The sequence below is a fragment of the Balaenoptera borealis genome, assembly GCF_965194805.1.
Source record: "Balaenoptera borealis genome assembly, chromosome: 12".
In the NCBI taxonomy this organism is placed as follows: Eukaryota; Metazoa; Chordata; class Mammalia; order Artiodactyla; family Balaenopteridae; genus Balaenoptera; species Balaenoptera borealis.
In genome coordinates, this window is record NC_138869.1 from 89,051,892 (window position 1) to 89,074,418 (window position 22,527).

At 38.6% G+C, this 22,527-nt stretch overlaps 1 protein-coding gene across 8 annotated transcripts in view; it reads right to left on the reverse strand.

The window, feature by feature from the left end:
* Nucleotides 1–22,527, reverse strand: part of CARMIL1 (capping protein regulator and myosin 1 linker 1) — a 319,172-nt gene that overhangs the window by 44,215 nt on the left and 252,430 nt on the right. For all 8 annotated transcript variants that reach the window (XM_082346317.1, XM_082346318.1, XM_082346316.1 and 5 more), the window contains 3 exons: nt 21,954–22,129; nt 18,758–18,845; nt 14,757–14,906 (listed from right to left, as the gene is read on the reverse strand). In XM_082346317.1, the coding sequence (XP_082202443.1) occupies nt 14,757–14,906; nt 18,758–18,845; nt 21,954–22,129 (414 nt within the window). The remainder of the gene's footprint in view (nt 1–14,756; nt 14,907–18,757; nt 18,846–21,953; nt 22,130–22,527) is intronic.

Below are 22,527 nucleotides of genomic sequence, written 5' to 3' on the forward strand. Positions count from 1 at the left end.
CCTCCCAGTTCACTAAGAGGAAGAGTAAAACCCTGGAGGGACAGAGTTGGCCTGCAGTTAGAGACACCACCCACCAAACTCTCAGTGCAAACCCTCCGTGAAAAGGCTCTTCCCCAACCCAACCTTCCCTGGACTTTTCTTCCAGTGACCTGGTCCAGCCTGAAGACCAGGGGTGCAGCAGAGAGGGTACAGGCTTGGGAACTGGATCATTTGGAGTTGAGCCCTCCGCTCTGGCTACCCCTAAACCAGCCGTGTGATATGGGGCAAGTGTATTAACGTCTCTGAGCTCTGAGCTCTCATCTGAAAAACAGGTTAAAATAGTTACCACATACGGCTGCCATGACAAAGCAGAGGGCACAGCGCATGTCTCACAGCGGGTACGTGGTTTTCTCCTTTTTTCCTATACAACTTGCTGAGAGCTTGGATCACTGAGGATATAACCTATAATATTCTCATTAATAGAACCTCACAGGTTTAAAGATAGCCTTTTCAGGCCAAGAATCATTTTCTAGAGTTCCCAGAGAAATCTGTTACTGACATTTATTGCTGGCATTAGCTGTACAGAATTCAAAGACGTAACTCCCGTACCCTCAAGGAGCAGAGAATCTAGCAGGAAAGTTGAGCTAAGCAAGGAACTGCAATGCAAAGCCAAGGCATTAAACAAAATGTACTGAGCAATTATTACATGCCAGGTACTGGGCACTAGATACTGGGATTATGTGGTCCAAGCACAATCCCAGCCCCTGCCCTCTAGGAGCGTATGCTCCAGCATGGGGAGATGGCAAAAAGTACCTACACGAGTAAACAAGATCATTTCAAATACTGATAAGTGCTGAGCAGATAAAACAGGATAATATGGTAGAGAGACTGGAGGGTTTCTTCGGCTCGGAGGGTCAAGGAAAACTTCTGAGAGATCTAAGTTAAGACCTGAGTGGCGGGGAAAAGGTAGCTGAGGGAAGATCTGGTGAAGCGTGTTCCAAGCTGAAGGAAGAAAAGGATGAGATGGGGGCCAGGGCAAGTTCTAGAGAAAAGCAATGAGGCCACAGTGGCTTGAGGGAAGTGAACAAAGGAGAGAGTAGAGCACATAGAGGGAGGGAGGCCAGATCACGGAGGACCTTGTGAACCCGTGGGGAAGAGACTCCATTTATTCTGGGTGCAACGGGAAGCCATCAAAGGATCTGACACCTCACACACTGATCTGTTCTCTACTTTAGAAAGTTCCTGGGCTACTGAGAGGGGATTGATTGATTGCAGAGAGGCCAGAGTGGAAGCAGAAGTATAAGCTACAAGTCTATTTCAGGAGTACAGGCAAGGGTGGCTAGGGTGAGGGGCCGCAGTGGATACGGACAGTAAGGGAAAGGGTAAGACTGAGACTGACTGTGGAGTTAGGAATAAACGGGTAGAATAGAAGGTGGTGTCCCACACTGAGAAGACGAATGCTCCAGTAGGGGAAGGGGAAATCAATGATCCTGTTTTGGACACATTAAGTTTGAGATACCCAGTAGACATCTAATTGAGATGTCGAGTAGGCAGATGAATATACAAGTCTGTAGCTCAAGGTAAGCTGAGATAAATGTCATGAATGTAGGAAAAGAAAAGTGCTTATAGAGTTGAAGGAACAGCAGTCAGGTGAGGGAAGGTGTCTGGTGAGCGCATCTGTACCATGGCTGTGCGTGGATGACTTACCAATCCAGCCCTGGCTACTGAGCTCCGAGGCCGCCTCTACAATTCCCTACTGGACATCTCAAGCCAGGGTCTTGCAAACACCTCACCTCAACATAACCAAAATGGGAATCACTAACGTCTGTTTCTGCCAAAATCTGCCCCCTTCTCCCATATTCCTCACCTTCAGTGTTGCCTTCAAAATAAATAAACAATATAGAAACAACTAAACCCTTAGTGAGCTCTACAAGGCTCTTTGTGATATGGCCTTCACCCTCATCACCTATCCTCTCTCCTACCCTTTATTCCCGTTGTACCATAATCCCACAATAGTTCCTCAAATCGTGATACTCTCTCCTCACGCCAAGCCTCTCTATAAGTGCTATTCTCTCTGCTAAATTTACTTACTCATTTTCCTCCTGGCCAACTTCTCCTTCAAATGCTAACTCTCATTGTACCAACAGTTACTAAGGGCCTACTATGTACCAAGCATGATGCTCAGAACTTTCCTCCAGGAAGGCTTCCTTGACAACGGCCCTCCCCAGGCTGGGCTGGGCACCCCTGCTCTGTGCTTCCATAGGAACCTACACATCTCTATCAGAGCTCTTTCCCACCATATCTCATATTTCACTGTATTAATGGATAACCACCTCAGTCCAAAAGTGAACTGAGGCTCATGAAGAACAGCAAGTTGTTTTTTGTTTTGTTATGTTTTTGTTTTGTTTTTTAGTTTATACCCTTTTACTAACCTATATCTATTCCCCAACCTCCCAGCCCCTGCCCTGGCAACCACTTTTCTACTCAGTTTCTATGGGTTTGACTGCTTTCTTTCTTTCTTTTCTTTTTTTTTTGAATTTTATTTTTTTATACAGCAGGTTCTTATTAGTCATCCATTTTATACACATCAGTGTATACATGTCAATCCCAATCGCACAATTCATCACACCACCACCCCCACCCCTCCCGCCACTTTCCCCCCTTAGAGTCCACACGTTTGTTCTCTACATCTGTGTCTCAATTTCTGTCCTGCAAACCGATTCATCTGTACCATTTTTCTAGGTTCCACATACATGCGTTAATATACGATATTTGTTTTTCTCTTTCTGACTTACTTCACTCTGTATGACAGTCTCTAGATCCATCCATGTCTCTACAAATGACCCAATTTCATTCCTTTCTATGGCTGAGTAATATTCCATAGTATATATGTACCACATCTTCTTTAGCCATTCGTCTGTTGATGGGCATTTAGGTTGCTTCCATGATCTGGCTATTGGAAATAGTGCTGCAATGAACATTGGGGTGCATGTGTCTTTTTGAATTATGGTTTTCTCTGGGTATATGCCCTGTAGGGGGATTGCTGGGTTATATGGTAATTCTATTTTTAGTTTCTTAAGGAACCTCCATACTGTTCTCCATACTGGCTGTATGAACTTACATTCCCACCAACAGTGCAGGAAGGTTCCCTTTTCTCCACACCCTCCCCAGCATTTGCTGTTTGCAGATTTTCTGATGATGCCCATTCTAACTGGTGTGAGGTGATACCTCATTGTACTTTTGATTTGCATTTCTCTAATAATTAGTGCTGATGAGCAGCTTTTCATGTGCTTCTTGGCCATCTGTATGTCTTCTTTGGAGAAATGACTATTTAGGTCTTCTGCCCATTTTTGGATTAGGTTGTTTGTTTCTTTAACATTGAGCTGAATGAGCTGTTTATATATTTTGGAGATTAATCCTTTGTCCATTGATTCGTTTGCAAATATTTTCTCACATTCTGAGCATTGTGTTTTCGTCTTGTTTATGGTTTCCTTTGCTGTGCAAAAGCTTTGAAGTTTCATTAGGTCCCATTTGTTTATTTTTGTTTTTATTTCCATTACTCTAGGAGGTGGATCAAAAAAGATCTTGCTGTGATTTATGCAAAGAGTGTTCTTCCTATGTTTTCCTCTAAGAGTTTTATAGTGTCCGGTCTTACATTTAGGTCTTTAATCAATTTTGAGTTTATTTCTGTGTATGGTGTTAGGGAGTGTTCTAATTTCATTCTTTTACATGTAGCTGTCCAGTTTTCCCAGCACCACTTATTGAAGAGACTGTCTTCTCTCCATTGTATATCCTTGCCTCCTTTGTCATAGATTAGTTGACCATAGGTGCATGGGTTTATCTCTGAGCTTTCTATCTTGTTCCATTGATCTATCTTTCTGTTTTTGTGCCAGTCCCATAATGTCTTGATTACTATAGCTTTGTAGTATAGTCTGAAGTCAGGGAGTCTGATTCCTCCAGCTCTGTTTTTTTTCGTCAAGACTGCTTTGGCTATTCGGGGTCGTTTGTGTCTCCATACAAATTTTAAGATTTTTTGTTCCAGTTCCGTAAAAAATGCCACTGGTAATCAGATAGGGATTGCACTGAATCTGTAGATTGCTTTGGATAGTATAATCATTTTCACAATACTGATTCTTCCAATCCAAGAACATGGTATATCTCTCCATCTGTTAGTATCATCTTTAATTTCTTTCATCAGTGTCTTATACATTTCTGCATACAGGTCTTTTGTCTCCCTAATTGGGTTTATTCCTAGGTATTTTATTCTTTTTGTTGCAATGGTAAATGGGAGTGTTTCCTTAATTTCTCTTTCAGATTTTTCATCATTTGTGTATAGGAATGCAAGAGATTTCTGTGCATTAATTTTGTATCCTGCAACTTTACCAAACTCACTGATTAGCTCTAGTAGTTTTCTGGTGGCATCTTTAGGATCCTCCATGTATAGTAGCATGTCATCTGCAAACAGTGACAGTTTTACTTCTTCTTTTTCCAATTTGTATTCCTTTTATTTCTTTTTCTTCTCTGATTGCCATGGCTAGGACTTCCAAAACTATGTTGAGTAGTAGTGGTGAGATTGGACACCCTTGTCTTGTTCCTGATCTTAGAGGAAATGCTTTCAGTTTTTCACCACTGAGAATGATGTTTGCTGTGGGTTTGTCGTATATGGCCTTTATTATGTTGAGGTAGGTTCCCTCATGCCCACTTTCTGGAGCGTTTTTATCATAAATGGGTGTTGAATTTTGTCAAAAGCTTTTTCTGCATCTATTGAGAGGATCATATGGTTTTTCTTCTTCAATTTGTTAATATGGTGCATCACATTGATTGATTTGCGTATATTGAAGAATCCTTGCATCCCTGGGATAAATCCCACTTGATCATGGTGTATGATCCTTTTAATGTGTTGCTGGATTCTGTTTGCTAGTATTTTGTTGAGGATTTTTGCATCTATATTCATCAGTGGTATTGGTCTGTAATTTTCTTTTTTTGTAGTGCCTTTGTCTGGTTTTGGTATCAGGGTGATGGTGGCCTCATAGAATGAGTTTGGGAGTTGTCCTTCCTCTGCAATTTTTTGGAAGGTTTTGAGAAGGATGGGTGTTAGCTCTTCTCTAAATGTTTGATAGAGTTCACCTGTGAAGCCACCTGGTCCTGGACTTTTGTTTGTTGGCAGATTTTTAATCAGTTTCAATTTCATTACTTGTGATTGGTCTGTTCATATTTTCTATTTCTTCCTGGTTCAGTCTTGGGAGGTTATACCTTTCTAAGAATTTGTCCATTTCTTCCAGGTTGTCCATTTTATTGGCATAGAGTTGCTTGTAGTAGTCTCTTAGGATGCTTTGTATTTCTGTGGTATCTGTTGTAACTTCTCCTTTTTCATTTCTAATTTTATTGATTTCAGTCCTCTCCCTCTTTTTCTTGATGAGTCTGGCTATAGTTTATCAATTTTGTTTATCTTCTCAAAGAACCAGCTTTTAGTTTTATTGATCTTTGCTATTGTTTTCTTTGTTTCTATTTCAGTTATTTCTGCTCTGATCTTTATGATTTCTTTCCTTCTGCTAACTTTGGGTTTTGTTTGTTCTCCTTTCTCTAGTTCCTTTAGGTGTAAGGTTAGATTGTTTATTTGAAATTTTTCTTGTTTCTTGAGGTAGGCTTGTATAGCTATAAACTTCCCTCTTAGAATTGCTTTTGCCGAATCCCATAGGTTTTGGATTGTCGTGTTTTCATTGTCATTTGTCTCTAGGTATTTTTTGATTTCCTCTTTGATTTCTTCAGTGATCACTTGGTTATTCAGTAACGTATTGTTTAGCCTCCATGTGCTTGTGTTTTTTATGTTTTTCTCCCTGTAATTGATTTCTAATCTCATAGTGTTGTACTCAGAAAAGATGCTTGATATGATTTCAATTTTCTTAAATTTACTGAGGCTTGATTTGTGACCCAAGATGTGATCTATCCTGGAGAATGTTCCGTGCGCACTTGAGAAGAAAGTGTTATCTGCTGTTTTTGGTTGGAATGTCCTATAAATATCAATTAAATCTATCTGGTCTATTGTGTCATTTAAAGATTGTGTTTAGTTATTAATTTTCTGTTTGGATGATCTGTCCATTGGTGTAAGTGAGGTGTTAAAGTCCCCCACTATTATTGTGTCACTGTCGATTTCCTCTTTTATAGCTGTTAGCAGTGGCCTTATGTATTGAGGTGCTCCTATGTTGGGTGCATATATATTTGTAATTGTTATATCTTCTTCTTGGATTAATCCCTTGATCACTATGTAGTGTCCTTTCTTGTCTCTTATAACATTCTTTATTTTAAAGTTTATTTTATCTGATATGAGTACTGCTACTCCAGCTTTCTTTTGATTTCCATTTGCATGGAATATCTTTTTCCATCCCCTCACTTTCAGTCTGTATGTGTCCCTAGGTCTGAAGTGGGTCTCTTGTAGACAGCATATATATGGGGCTTGTTTTTGTATCCATTCAGCAAGCCTGTGTCTTTTGGTTGGAGCATTTAATCCATTCACGTTTAAGGTAATTATTGATACGTATGTTCCTATTACCATTTTCTTAATTGTTTTGCGTTTGTTTTTGTAGGTCCTTTTCTTCTCTTGTGTTTCCTAATTACAGAAGTTCCTTTAGCATTTGTTGTAGAGCTGGTTTGGTGGTGCTGAATTGTCTTAGCTTTGCTTGTCTGTAAAGCTTTTGATTTCTCCATCAAATCTGAGTGAGATCCTTTCTGGGTAGAGTAATCTTGGTTGTAGGTTCTTCTTTTCATTACTTTAAGTATATCATGCCACTCCCTTCTGGTTTGTAGAGTTTCTGCTGAGAAATCAGCTGTTAACCTTATGGGAGTTCCCTTGTATGTTATTTGTCATTTTTCCCTGGCTGCTTTCAATAATTCTTCTTTGTCTTTAATTTTTGCCAATTTGATTACTATGTGTCTCAGCGTGTTTCTCCTTGGGTTTATCCTGTATGGGACCCTCTGCACTTCCTGGACTTGGGTGGCTATTTCCTTTCCCATGTTAGGGAAGTTTTCCACTATAATCTCTTCAAATATTTTCTCGGGTCCTTTCTCTCTCTCTTCTCCTTCTGGGACCCCTATAATGCGAATGTTGTTGCGTTTAATGTTGTCCCAGAGGTCTCTTAGGCTGTCTTCATTTCTTTTCATTCTTTTTTCTTTATTCTGTTCTGCAGCAGTGAATTCCACCATTCTGTCTTCCAGGTCACTTATCCATTCTTCTACCTCAGTTATTCTGCTATTGATTCCTTCTAGTGTATTTTTCATCTCAATTATTGTATTGTTCATCTCTGTTTGTTTGTTCTTTAATTCTTCTAGGTCTTTGTTAAACATTTCTTGCATCTTCTTGATCTTTGCCTCCATTCTTTTTCTGAGGTCCTGGATCATCTTCACTATCATTATTCTGAATTCTTTTTCTGGAAGGTTGCCTATCTCCCTTCATTTAGTTGTTTTTCTGGGGTTTTATCTTGTTCCTTCATCTGGTACATAGCCCTCTGCCTTTTCATCCAGTCTGTCTTTCTGTGAGTGTGGTTTTTGTTCCACAGGCTGCAGGATTGTAGTTCTTCTTGCTTCTGCTGTCTGCCCTCTGGTGGATGAGGCTATCTAAGAGGCTTGTGCAAGTTCCCTGATGGGAGGGACTGGTTGTGGGTAGAGCTGGCTGTTGCTTTGGTGGGCAGAGTTCAGTAAAACTTTAATCCACTTGTCTGCTGATGGGTGGGGCTGGGTTCCCTCCCTGTTGGTTGTTTGGCCTGAGGCGACCCAACACTGGAACCTACCCGGGCTCTTTGGTGGGGCTAATGGCGGACTCTGGGAGGGCTCACGCCAAGGAGTACTTCCCAGAACTTCTGTTGCCAGTGTCCTTGTACTCATGGTGGCACACAGCCACCCCCCGCCTCTGCAGGAGACCCTCCAACACTAGCAGGTAGGTCTGGTTCAGTCTCTATGGGGTCACTGCTCCTTCCCCTGGGTCCCGATGCACACACTACTTTGTGTGTGCCCTCCAAGAGTGGAGTCTCTTTTTCCCCCAGTCCTGTTGAATTCCTGCAATCAAATCCCGCTAGCCATCAAAGTCTGATTCTCTAGTAATTCCTCCTCCCATTGCCCGACCCCCAGGTTGGGAAGCCTGATGTGGGGCTCAGAACCTTCATTCCAGTGGGTGGACTTCTGTGGTATAATTGTTCTCCAGTTTGTGAGTCACCCACCCAGCAGTTATGGGATTTGATTTTATTGTGATTGCGCCCCTCCTACCATCTCACTGTGGCTTCTCCTTTGTCTTTGGATGTGGAGTATCTTTTTTGGTGAGTTCCAGTGTCTTCCTGTCGATGACTGTTCAGCAGTTAGTTGTGATTCCAGTGTTCCTTGTTTTGTTTTTAATGAGTAAATTAGGATAAAAATGGGAAAAAAATGAAGCCAGAATTAAGACTGACTACAACAAACTATACTTCTTTAGGCCTGGAACTGCACCCCCACCCCTATTTTTTTGATGTGGACCATTTTTAAAAGTCTCTGTTGAATTTGTTACAGTATTGTTTCTGTTTTATGTTTTTGGTTTTTTGGCCACGAGGTATGTGGGATCTTAGCTCCCCGACCAGGGATCGAACCCACACTCCCTGCATTGGAAGGCGAAGTCCTAACCACTGGACTGCCAAGGAATTCCCAGGCTCAGAACCCTTTTAATAGGTCAAGTGCACATTCAGCTCTGAGCCTCTCAACTTACAGTACAAAAGGCAGGCATAAGTCATAGCACAATTCACTGTGTCTGAGACAGAGCAAACTAACGGCTCCAGGTTTCCACTCCTCTTGACAAAGAACTGCAATTTCTTCTGCATAGATTTGCAACAAAGGCATCTGGGGATGAAACTGAACAGTGCCCACAACAGTGGTACAGCCAGTAGAAAGAGCACATATGGTAACAATTTTTATAGGGATATTAAAGCAGCCCTTAATGAAAGTCAATGACATGATGCAAAAGCACAACACAGTAAAAGTAATGCTGTGAGGCCCAAAACAATAGGAAAAAAAGGGGGTGAGTCTATTTAGCAGAGACTCTCCAGGGCACCATACCCTCTGCTATCCCCGAATCTCTGCTCAAGGCCCTTCTGGACTTTGGTCCTGAAGGAATGAGACCTGGAATGTGCTTCTGGCACTTCCACAAAGGGCTGTCAAAAAAATTACTAGAAATTTTAACGAACATACATTTTAGCTGAATTATACAGATGGTATCATAGTTCTGAAATTTAGAATTTGGAAATTAAGGTTTTCATATGTTGCTTTCTAGTGGTTAATAAGTTAAGCCTCCATTTTTCCAGAGTGATATCAATATGAAAATGACAGTACAGAATAAATAAAACTGTAAGAGGAAACAAACAGGACTTGAACGACCTTCTGTGCACAATTAACATCAGTGTGACTAATTTTAAATGAGATATCCACTTAATAGTCTGTGCTTGGCAACACTGTTAATAGATTAGTTCAATTAATAACTGTTGGTATGTGAAAATGAGGTGATTTGTTTAAAAATAAAATATCATTTTGACCAAGACAAATGGATCTTCACTGAATTTTAATCTATGTTAAAAAGCTTAAAAATTATATATGGAAATTTGAGGTTGAATTTGTCAAGGGAAAATAATTGCTATTTGGTCATTGGAGCAAGGATTCACAAGATATATTCTGTAACAATTCAAGCCTTTTAAAATTGTTTTCCTAGGAAAGAGCAGTAAGCAGATGACCTGTTCCTCTGCATGAATACATTTTGATTTAAAACTGGTATGACACTCATTAAAATAATTGAAAGAATTACACACAATTAGTGAGCTAGTTCTGCCTAAGGAGCAGATACTGACTCTTCACCACTTGGCACATTATTTGAAACCCCAAACTTATGCGATTTTTTAAAGGTAGTAGACTATATATCGTGACAAATTAAATATGTAGACATTACCAGTCAGTAGAAGGAGAACTGTATCCTTTAATACCCCAAGGGCCAATGACAAACCAAAGTTGAAAGATATGGTGGGAAATACTGATTTCCTAAGAGCACCTGATTGCAGGAAAAGAACAGATGGTCTACAGACAATAAAGACTCTAAGTGAATACACGTTTCAGCTTGACATACAAGGCATGTATGTTGAAATGACAAGAAGCACATTGGAAAGCTAATTAATCACTGTCAGCAACAAAATAACACATGGAGAGGCACCGAATGTTCCAGGTAAGCCCAAAGTAGACAGATTCATTTCTAACAATTGGATAACAATTAAGTGGATCAGATCCCTGATGCAGTTGTTTCCAATAATGTTTAAAAACTATGGGCTTACATTAAGGTTAAGTGGCACACATTTTTCACTTGTGTTTCTGTTCACCTATTAATTTAGTATAGACATAGTAAGCAGATATTTTGCATAAAACAATGCAGTCTATTTAAATCTAACTTGGAATTTAATTCTGATTGCAAGAAATGTACCAGATATGAAATCAGTATACAGATTATAGCAGACCGGTTAAACATGCAGTGGTCTACAGACCACTGGGTGCCTGCTTTTGGGTGACCTTAGATCATCTCGGCCAAGTTACTTAATGTTTCCATGCCTCAGTTTCCTCATCTGTTAAATAGAAGGTATTAACAACACCTATCCTTCATAGGTTGTCATGAGAATTAAACTGGTTGCTATTTAATAAAAAGCTTAGACTAGTGCCTAGCATGTCATAGGTGCTATGTAAGTGTTAAATAAATGAATAAGAAGACTTTTCAAGCCAGCTGATTCCCAGCCCTGGAGTTAAAGGGTTATCAGAATCTCTGGCGCTACGACAGTGGATACAGGTTGAAAAACCCTGCAGGTTATTCTAACAGTTCTTGTTCTACGCTGCCCTCCTCCCCACCAAGTAAACTAAATTACCTCTTAGTTTCTTTCTAGTTAAAAGGAAAAAAAAAAAAATTACTTGATTGGAGACAGAGTTTTTAAAAATGATTCCCCTTTCTGCCATTTTGTTTAAAGAAATCAGCCTTTTTCTTCAACTTTATGAAATTAAGGTTGATGAGACGCTCTCAGTCATCCTCCCAGCAGATAACAGGCCCCATCAAATCATTCAATCATCCCTATTTCAGCCCTCAAAGTGCAAGTTTAATAGGTGTTGACTAAGTGAAGAATTTCCTTCTAAGAAATCAATCATTGTTTCCATCTCCACAAAGGCAATCCCTTAAGTTCAAACTAATATGTACTTCAACAACTAATCTACGGCTCTGAACCTTCCCTAGTGCTATCATAGCTATCGGTTCTTTAAAGAGACTTAAGCACTGAAATGGAATTGACTTTTGGACCACAGAGAAATGGAGGAAAACATAAAGATATCCAGGAACAGGGGAAAAAAGAGATGCCCAGAATCTCCACTAAGTCTGTTAAAGAAATGTTCAAAAATGGATTTAGTAGATACCATGAACATCACAAATAGAAAATGCCAGGATCTGTTAACAATCTTGAATCTATAAGTAGAAGGTTGGTGATGAGTCAGAGTTACTTTGGAATGTCCTAGGGAAACTATTTCAGGGCTTCGGGCTACAAACAAACATTTTAGGGAATAAAGTTACAGCATCTCCCAGAGCAGTCACATTCAAGAGTGCTCTGGCTCCATGTGGCACAATTTCTACCTGCCAGGGATGCATAATTACATGTAGGAAAGGTTGTATGCATGTACTTAAATGCTTCTAGAATTTTCTATGCAACAGTTTATCTTGTGTCCTTACTTCCTGGACCACTTAAGATCTAAACGCTGCCAAAGAATACATATAGGCTCATTTAGAAAATCATCACCAATTAAATGTCTCTCCCTTTGAAATATGTACTTCAAAAAATTTTTTAAATCACACCACATAAGGATAACAACTTGAAATATGTGGTAAGATGTCAATGAGAAACAAAAATGATTTGCTACTTTGATTATGGAAGGTGGCAGTGAAAGTAACTTAAAAAGGCAAATCTAATGCTCTTTCCAATTAGTTGTGAGTTTGTACCACTGGCTTAGGGTAAGAAGTCCAGAGTTTAGAAAGCTGATTTTCTTTCAGAGTGGGACCTTTGCACCTGGGGTAACTGCCCATGTAAATGGGGCTATCTTTGGGTGACTTAGAATCAATAGTTAGGCTGAGAGTATAGAGGAAATTATTATAGCACAAAATCCACTGAGTTGCACTTTCTACACAAAAATGTTCTTTTTCATTAAACTAACATCAAACTTGGCTCTGGTTTTCTGCTACTTAATGATTCATTAGCCTCGTTAAAACAATGATCAAAGACAAAATTTTTAGAACTGAAAAAAATGCTATTTTTAATGGCTTAAAAATTCTGCCCAAGTATTTGTTTTCTTTATAGAGAGCTCCGTCTTGTCTCAACAAGACACTCGACACCAGAGGCCCTGCTTCTGGTCCTAGGATTCAGTAGGTGCTCACGTCAGGAATGGCCCTAACTGCTTGCCTCCCAGCCGTCTGAACCAGAAAAAGACCACCCTTCTAACCTGGGTCATCCTTTGAGTGAAGTTCAGAGAGATCTCCATCTAGTTCTGCCTCTTTCTGCATCATGGCAACAAGACAGTTTTTACAAAATGGAAGCCACACGGTGCTGGATGTGCCTGCAGCACGGTTTGCCCTTTGGTCCTCATAGTGGTCCTGTATCTGCATTTCTTTTTCAAAGTACAAACTTCCAGTTATAATAAGTCCTGGCAATGTAAAGTACAGCATGGTGACTGCAGTTAACAATACTGTACTGCATATTTGAAGTTGCTAAGAGAGTAAAGCATAAAAGTTCTCATCACAAGGAAAAAAATCATACCTATGTGTGGTGATGATGTTAATTAAACTTGTTACAATCACTCTGCAATATATACATATATTGAATCATTATGTTAACAGTACACCTAAAACTAATACAATGTTATGTCAATTGTATCTCAATAAAAACTAAATTTTAAAAAAGGGTTCTTTTCCTCTATCCTCACCCCACCCACTTTATTTAAGGAGAACAACTTTTTTTTCTTTCACATAACAAAAGCAAATTAGTCAATCAAACAAAAACAAACCAAGCTTATACGATTTAAAACCATCCTTACATGAGCTAAGCCAATCTTTTTTAACCAACACTCCATCACCCAAAACCACATGACTTATGAACTCAAAAACTCATGTTTCCTATACCCCTTTCCAACTCACACACAACCAGATATTTCTGGCAGAAAACATCATATGTAGAGTTAATTTTAAATTTTTAATTCAAATCTATTTCCTATTACTGCTTTTTTTTTTTAGGGTTAGCCTAAGAGGTTTCCAGAATAATTACCCTATGATAACTTAGTGTCTATTGCCTCAAAATGTAAACAAAATTTAAAATATTTATTAAACATACATTTTATAACATACTGGACAAGCAAGTTTTAAAAAACTTGATATTCCCTCTACATAGACCAAATATATTTACAGATTTATACAGTTATATATTAACAGAAAATTATTTATCTTTAGTTATACTAGAATGTTACTAGTTGAAATATATACTAACATACTAATGTTGAAATCTAAGATACATTTTAGTCTTTCTTTGCTAGTCTCCTTGTATATGATAAGGTTTTATCTGGAGGGCATTTAACTATTTTATTCACAGATTTTAAAAGATGATAGTAATGGTTTATAAATAAGGAACTACTTAAAGCATATTCTCTTCTGGGCTAGAAAAATAGTATCAGTCTCATCAGATCTTTGGTTTTGCAAGTTAAAAACAAGTACTATTTCTTTACAATGGCTGCATTGAAAAATTACTAAAATCAGAAGCTGATATAGAAATATTTGGGCACATAAGTAGACCAAACCTAGTCTCACCAGCACCCTCTCAGATTATAAGAAATTACTAAAAATGAATGTTTTAGTAAAACATAAAAATACTAAATACAGAGGATGAAAACATATTTAATACAGAGGTATATACAACTATATTAATGGTAAAATGAGAAATAACTATACTAATACCACAAATTTTAGAATAATAAAATAAGAACTGACATCAAATTGTCCCCAGAAAAATGAAGTATCAACAACCTGAATACTCTAGTTTTATGGTCAGATGGATGCACCACGTGGATGCACCATATTCCATCTTCTAAAGCACATCAAGTCAAGTCAATGAAAGAGAATATGAACTAAACAGGAAATGCAAATCTTAGGGTGTACCCCAAAATTGTGTAAAGAAAAAACAGGAAGAAGCAAGAGATTAAAAAAAAAAAAAAACCTATAGGACCAACAAAGAGATAATCACCCTACGTATTTTTTTGGGGAAAAAGTCCTTCCCCACGTTTTTCTGAAAGCTTATTTATTTAAAGATATTTTCCTGTCACAAATGACCTTTAAAAGGTAAATAAATAATTTCTCCTAATTAATTTAGGAGTTCCCACCCCCCACTATGGCTTTAGGGACAGATCCAAGTTTTATGTTCACTGCAATTTTCACAATTTTTCGTTTTTTTGGGGGTGAGTGGGGTGGGTGGAGGTACTCGCTAAGAAAAGTTTTACAAAATTACAGATAAAAAGTGAATTATAGGGCCTTCACGGGAACCTGAAGGTTAAGCTTTATCAGCGTCATTAACAGACTATATACAGCAACAAGTTTCTGAAAGAACTGTCTCTGCAGGGAAGTTTTATTTGGTCTGGTTTGTAAAAGTGAGATTTTTTTTAAAAAAACAATAGCAAATCCAGTGAATGGGATAATGCTGTCACCAAAAGATGTGTCTTACCATACAAGTATCCAGATCTTCCAAACGTTCTATCTCTGTGAGCTCCTCCACCATGACGATGGAGCGTTTAACGGGCTTCTCCTCAGGCAGCTCGATCTCCAAGGAATCTTGCTGAGGAAGGGCCTTGCCACGTCTGCTGAAATGGTCGGCCTAGAGAATCAAGACACATCCAAGGAGAAATGAAAGCCCAGAGGCAAGGGAACACCAGGTCAGCTGAATTCCAGAAGATACCTTCCTCAAGGTGGCGCAGTGAAGGATACTGTCTGCACTTGGCTAATGGCGACTCTTAATACATTCACACTGGAGTACGTTACCTCTTTTATCATCTTTCTTTGGAAGGTGGAGTATTTTAAACAAGAAATTACAAAATTTCCTTTTAAACATCTTTTGAGACGTTAGTTGAAAAACAGGTAATTCATAAATCTTTGCCATGTTCGTGTAAATATGCACAAAGTAGGCATGTATTTTTGTTTTCCAAAAGATGCATTATGAACATTTTCAGGAAGCTGATGTGATTTTTTTCAGCTTTCAGCCTTCAATACAATCACCTAAATGTCCATCGACAGATGAACGGATAAAGAAGATGTGGCACATATATACAATGGAATATTACTCAGCCATAAAAAGAAACGAAATTGAGTTATTTGTAGTGGGGTGGATGGACCTAGACTCTGTCATACAGAGTGAAGTAAGTCAGAAAGAGAAAAACAAATACCGTATGCTAACACATATATATGGAATCTAAAAAAAAAAAAAATGGTACTGATGAACCTAGTTGCAGGGCAGGAATAAAGATGTAGACGTAGGGAATAGATCTGAGGACATGGCGGGGAAGGGGAAGCTGGGACGAAGTGAGAGAGTGGCATGGACATATATACACTACCAAACGTAAAACAGACAGCTAGTGGGAAGCAGCCACATAGCACAGGGAGATCAGCTCGGTGCTTTGTGACCACCTAGAGGGGTGGGATAGGGAGGGAGGGAGGGAGGCTCAAGAGGGAGGAGATATGGGGACATACGTAAGCATATGGCTGATTCACTTTGGTGTACAACAGAAACTAACACAGTATTGTGAAGCAATTATACTCCAATAAAGATCTATTTAAAAAGAAGAAAAAAAAACACTAGGAAGGAAGGAAGTCAAAGGGGAAGGACAGATTGAAGTCGCTGGATTAGACCCACAACCATAGCAACTCGGGGCTGGTCTGGATGCTGATTCCAACATCTTAACTGTAAGAAGACATCTCTGAGTCAATTGGGGAAATCTGAATAGAAAGTGGATTCTCACTGGTAATAAGGAATCTTTGTTGATTTTGTTAGGTGTGACTGTTTCGGCAATCATGTAAAAATCATGCTGCCAGTTAGAGACGCCTTCTGAAGTATTTACAGCAAAATGGCATGGTATACGAGAGATGCTTTAAAATAGGCCAGAGAAAAAAGTGTGTGCGTGTGTGGTGTGTGGTGTGGGGTGGGGGGAGAGGTAGAAAAAGCAAAGAAAGATCAGCAAAATATTGGGATAACTGTTAAAACTGAATAGTGGGCAAAGGAGGGCTCATTGTCATACTTTCTCTGTTCTTGTCTGTATTTGAAATTTTCCACAATAAAAATGTTATCTCCCCCTTGGAAAAAAAAAAAGTAAGTGAAGTATGATGTCACTGCCACCAACATTACTGGTGGAAATATAAGGGAAATTTAAACCAGAAAAATAACTGACACAGGGTAAATGAGGAGAACACTTAGTACGAAAGAAAATAAGAAGTGTTCTTTTTTGTTAATTTTATTTCGTATTTCCTCTGAAAGAATTTCTTTCTATACCTAGTGCTCAAAAGTATCTAACGAGGGGAAATAAAATGATTCCAACCTTCATTATTTTTAAAGGACTGAAAGGAAAGAAATTGCTAATAAAATTTTAATTATTGCTAGCGTTCATTGTTTTCATGTAATAATTATCATATTTTACATGACTTATTAATTACCAGTGTTGTACTTTAGATAAACCTAAAAAAGTAAATGGTAAGAGATGAAATAAACTGGGCTGAAATTAATAAGCTCTAGTGCTGAGCTGATTCATCACCAGGAACTTTGAAACATTGAGAACCAGTTGACAATTCTATGGAAACTTCGGGAATATTTCTAAACTTAAGTTGGAGAAAATATTAACGCTACTGGAATGTCTTTGAAAGCAGTATTTCACTTTGAAGGTACAATTTCTTTCACACAGCAGTTAAGCTCTCGACTTACAATCCAAATCAGCAGTAAGAAATTCAAAACGAAAGTGCATTCACACAATTCTTTTTCGATTGTAAAAAGAAAATGTCAGTACTTAGAGTTACCATATTCTTCAAAGAAGGATAAATGCAAAAAAAGTGAAAATATTCAAAGTGTCAGTGTAGTTCTCACATGCAGCCATATTCATACAACATCTAGTATCTGTATCATCAAGTAGGCATCCTGAGACAGTCCCTGGAGCTGTAGGTTATCAATAAACTATTTCTATAAAGGATGCTTTATTGATTTTGTTTCTGCTTATTAAAAAAAAAAAGTTTGAATTGTGATCTCTTGACAAGGTTGTAGCTCTTTATTGTGCAACGAACTGCAAACCAGTGCTTCTTAAAATCTCTTTGGTGATGAACCAGTTTTTTGTATTTCCAATTTGCCACAAACCAGTATATTGATAAAATACAATACAAATTTTAAAAAAAATTTAAATAACATGTGTTTGGATATTATTGCCATGTCAAATTGCTCTAGAAGTCTCTCCACGCTTCCTCTTAGTTTCTGAACTTGCCTTGTCACGGACTAGTAACCATTGATTAGTGGGCCAGCTCCAGTCCATAGGCAATACTGGGAGCAGCTAGAGATGTCCAGCTTATCTTTTAGATTTTAGAGAAGAGTCAGATATTTTTCTCAAATGAATTTTTCAAAATACTCATTTTGTCTGCCTCGCAGAAGAAGCTGTTGCTGCTCCTGTGACTTTGGTGTTCTCTACCGTCACCCAACAACTCAATGCCATAAAACTGTAGGGTATCTACAGCCTACATAGTTAACCTGCAATTCTTCTCTGGAGAAAACACTGTCATAACTTGTTTGGGAGATTTCTACTGCATCATATCACAAATATTTTCGAGACACAAGATATAGCCACTTATAAAACCTTCATCTGCACCTCAGAGGACTTCGTGAAGTTTCTGATATATTTTTCATATGCACTGATATTGGAAATATTTCTACCTAGTTTCTACCTTGATGTAGAAGCAGTCTCTAGATGAAGACAATTTTAGTTTTTCACCTTGGTGATATCCAAAAGGCCTAGTTAGACACTCGGCAGCTATCAATTGCTGGAATATGTCCATTTTACTCTTGCACTCTCTTTGGACTCCAAACATTTCATTTCCGTCATGTTTTTAAGAATACTCTGTTATCAGATAATCATATCAGAGAACAACAAAACGAGCACAGATACATTAAATACAGGTGAGCCTTGGACTACATGGGTTTGAGCTGTGCAGGCCCACTTACACGAGAATTTTTTTTAGTAGTAAATACTACAGTACTGCACGATCCGGGGTGGCTGAATCCTCGGATGTGGAGAGCCAACTATAAGTTATATGTGGATTTTCAACTGCAAGGAGGGTCCTGCTCCAAGCCCCCGGTGTTGTTCAAGGGTCAACTATAATCTAAAAAAAATTCTCAATTTTAGACCTTAGTCCCAACATCATCTCCTATCAAAATTTTTGACCTGTACACATTATAAATGAACAACAATTCTGAGTACTGTCGCTTCTGCTTTGCCCTGCCATTCTCTCTGGAGAAATTCTAACATGCTCTAGAACAGCTGGAAGCAATGAAGAAGGAGGAGGCAAACTGGGATTTTAACCCATAAAGCTGCAAAGGAATAAAATGTAGAAAAGCAACCACATCCCCACGCCGGAGGCTGCCCTGCATTACCGCAGACCAGACCAGGGGTTAGGATAAGGGTTCAAGATGTCCACAGCACTTACCAGTTTGTGATGGCAGTGTGAAAGTGCATCCAGAATTTCATCCACGATTCGGTCAGATAGGAAGGAGGCCACGGTCAACTTCACTTCACTGTGTGAAAATCAGAAGCACAGAGTGGCATTTTAATTTGTGCAAGAGGGAAAAAAAATCACCCACCCTTGATACTATGTTGATAAGGTCAACTGTGATTTAGTTTCTGTCTTTGAAAATGGCATATAAGAATGTGCAAACAGGGCTAAGGATTTCCAAAAATAAGCCTTAAACACTGCCATAAACACACAGGTAATAGACTTTCTTCACCAATTCCAACCTGCCTCTGCAATTTCAAAACTCAAGATTTAGCGGTAGAAATGAAAAACATCTGGATAAAGACAAACTTAATGGGAACCGTATGTACCATGTGGGAGGAACAATTCATCCATTGACATAAATGAAAACAAACTTGGGCTGGAGTAAATTAAGAAAATCTAGTCTGGTTGTGACGTCTTGGTTATTTCTTTCATATGCATATCCACCGCCTTTTACAAAACTTTTTACCAGTCAAATGGTACCATATTGAACTGCTTCTGCTTTGACTTGCCATCAAGTTAAATTCACTGTTCTCTTGCCTTTTATGAACAGAAGTTATCAAAATGTTTAGTTTTAGTGCCTCTTACCTAACCTTACAAAGATGCCCAGACAACAAGAAGTAGCTTGTAGTTTTTACTAATAAATGACTCAGCCACTAAGGTTTCCATCAGAGGGCTGGTATTTTAGTTAGCATTTTAGCTATTTGGCATTCCCAAGAATTCAACTTCCATGTGTGTCTTCAGTCTAAATAACCCTACCTAAATGCACACATGCACAAATGTGCATAAATGCACAATACACTGAAAGGTAAACGTGCTGGAGAGATACATACCCACTTTCCAACATCGTCACATAATTTCAGCCTACTTCTGAAGTCAATAATTTAAAAAATTTTCGAGCAGGGAAAGAAGGTATCAAAATAAGATGATTTATTCCTAAAACTAAAGTTGAAAGTATATTTGTGTAATAGGGAAAAATCTTTCTAACTGAAAGGCAATAGTTTGCATTGCAATGTTTCTGCTCAGAAGATTTCTGATGGCAGTGCAGAGGGGAAGCATCAACTCTTTGATGACTACACTAAAAATTTTCCTGGGCTACATAAAAAGGAATGTTTCTTTAATTCCTGTCTCTGAAACAAGGTCTCACTAGCTACTTAGTTTATCTAATACTATATTATTCCCCAGAGGTGTCCACTGATAAGATTCACCTGGGTTGCTTATGAAAAATACAGATAACTAGGTCCCACCCCAAACATCCAGAGAGGCCTGGGAATGTAATGTTAACAAGTACTTCCCCTGATGCCTTCAGACATGTTTGGAAATTTTGCTTCCTTCTAAGACTACAGAGTCAGTAGTTTGTTTCTCTTCCCCACCCCGCCCCTCTCTGAGGTCGGAAGGGAAAGTTTATTGCAAGTTATAACATCAAAAAAAGGTTCTTAAAAAGAAAACAATAGATACGTGTTATGTATAACTGAATCATTTTGCTGTGCACCTGAAACTAACATAACATTGTTAATCAACTATGCTCCAATATAAAATAAAATTTTTTTAAAAAAGCAATTATTTTTTAATGTTTCAGGACCATTCTATCATTTTGCTACTGGACGCTCTACTTCCTTCCTGATTGAACTTCCAGTTTGCAAAACTTTTAAAGGAAAAGATTCAATTTAGCTTGCATGTGCCTATTTTCATTCTATCAGTGCTCAGTATAATGCATTATAAGAAGCCAAGTAAGGAGTTAGTGGACATATAACTGATTTATTTAAGTGAGGAGTTTTATACTGCTATTCAACTTTTAGAATTTGCCCATTTTCAAGGGAAATGAACATATCTGACAGAATCTGGTACTCCAGGAAAGGCAGAATATGATCTACTGGTGGTTCAATCCACTATTATGAAAAATGGTGGTCAATACATTTTTTTTCTCCTTAATACTTAAGGGACTTCAATAGAAATTCTGAAACTACAGGTTACAGAAATATGTAAGCGCACCCGGGCTAGAGTTCATAAAATTACAATCTGTGGGGTCCTAAAAACCCTCTGAAAGTCTTTTCTTAATTTCTCAAGTCCTTCCAGTTGCCTTGCAATTCAGTTGAATAGGCATTAGGATCTTTGTTTAAAAGACACACACACACACACACACACACACACACTATAGCTGTATCTTAGACCTGAAACTGTCTAGTTACTACAGAATTCCTAAACCCTCAAAGTTCTATAGTCTAGCTTTAAGGTTATCAGCCTTTGATATCTACATTGTGATGACATAATTTTTTTTGCATATTTTGTTTTTAACTCTTATTTTTCTTGCAGGCTGTCATCAAGCTACATCATGATGTGTCAGTACCTCTCTCAACTCTCCAGATAGGAGCTGTTATTTTTGCTACTCCTAATTATTCTTATCAAGATTTGGACATGGTTAAAATGGGAAATTTTAAACGCTTCTGAATTTGGTTTTTAGTCACCTGACTCTCCAACTAGAAAACATAATGAGAATTAGCTGAGCTATAATGTAATACTGGTGATCATCCCAGAGTTTCTATGTAAAAATCCAGGAAAGTTTGTTGGTGACCACACCTTCTAAATATTTATACCTAGGCATAATTTTCAAACTTTATCAAGCAGAAATCTATGTAAACACTCCAGAGCACCATTAGCACATACAGAGTCTCACAGACCCATCAAAGAACCCAAAGGAAAATATGGTGAAGTCCTAGTGGGCCTCTTTGCCTATTTATAGGCTGTGCATTGGCTCCGAATAGTCTGGCGGTAGAAAGCGAACTGACCTCACTCTTCAAAAGTTAGTGATTTATAAAGGTGAAAGATAAGCTTCAGAAGCAGAGAAAAAGAGGGGCTTACAAACATGTACCCCCCTCTTAAAAAAAAGAAAACTCTTAAAAAGAGCAGGTAACTGTTCCGCAGTAATGCAGGCGTATCTGGGGTCATCTGATTTTGGAAATGTATTAAACCTATGCATTTATGCACAGCTATATCTGTATATAGTCGCTGCCTCTTAGACATGTCTAAACACATTCTGTACAAATAAAGCCAACGATAACGCTCTTCACAGCTGCCTCAACTGCATTCACAGACACTGCAGCTCCTCGGTTTATTAACATTATAAACCTACCTAATTTTGTTAAGGATATCAATTCCAGACTGCTCCAACAGGACATTTTTAACAAAAGTACGTGGGATGGAGATCTTTTCAGTGCTGGCATGAATCAAGTCCTGCCGAATGTGGGCTTTTTTCATCACATTGGGGCAAAGATTCTCGGCAGCATCAACCATGGACTCAAGCAACGCCTGCAATGCAGCACAAGTGGAGAGAGAGAGATGATGACACAGCCCCGGCGGCGCCCGCCATAAAACTGAAAGGTGGTTATATATGACGCCAAGCTCTCGGAGAACAGGGACACAACAGAGTCCCAGGTGCGACTAGGGATTCGGAGCTGCCCTGGGGTGACTTGTGACTGCTGGGTGATCACTGATCTCAAGTGATCACTTTAAATCAGACACCTGGCAGATCCACGCAGGCTTCACCCTGTCATCTGAAGCATGGTGGTGTGCTAGCTGTACTTAACACAGAGGCATTCATGATAAGATTTAGAAAGACACATATACACCAATTTACCACACCAGACTGTTCTCCTGGGTATTAGCAAATAAAGTTACAGATGTCCCTAGAACATACATCAAGTTAG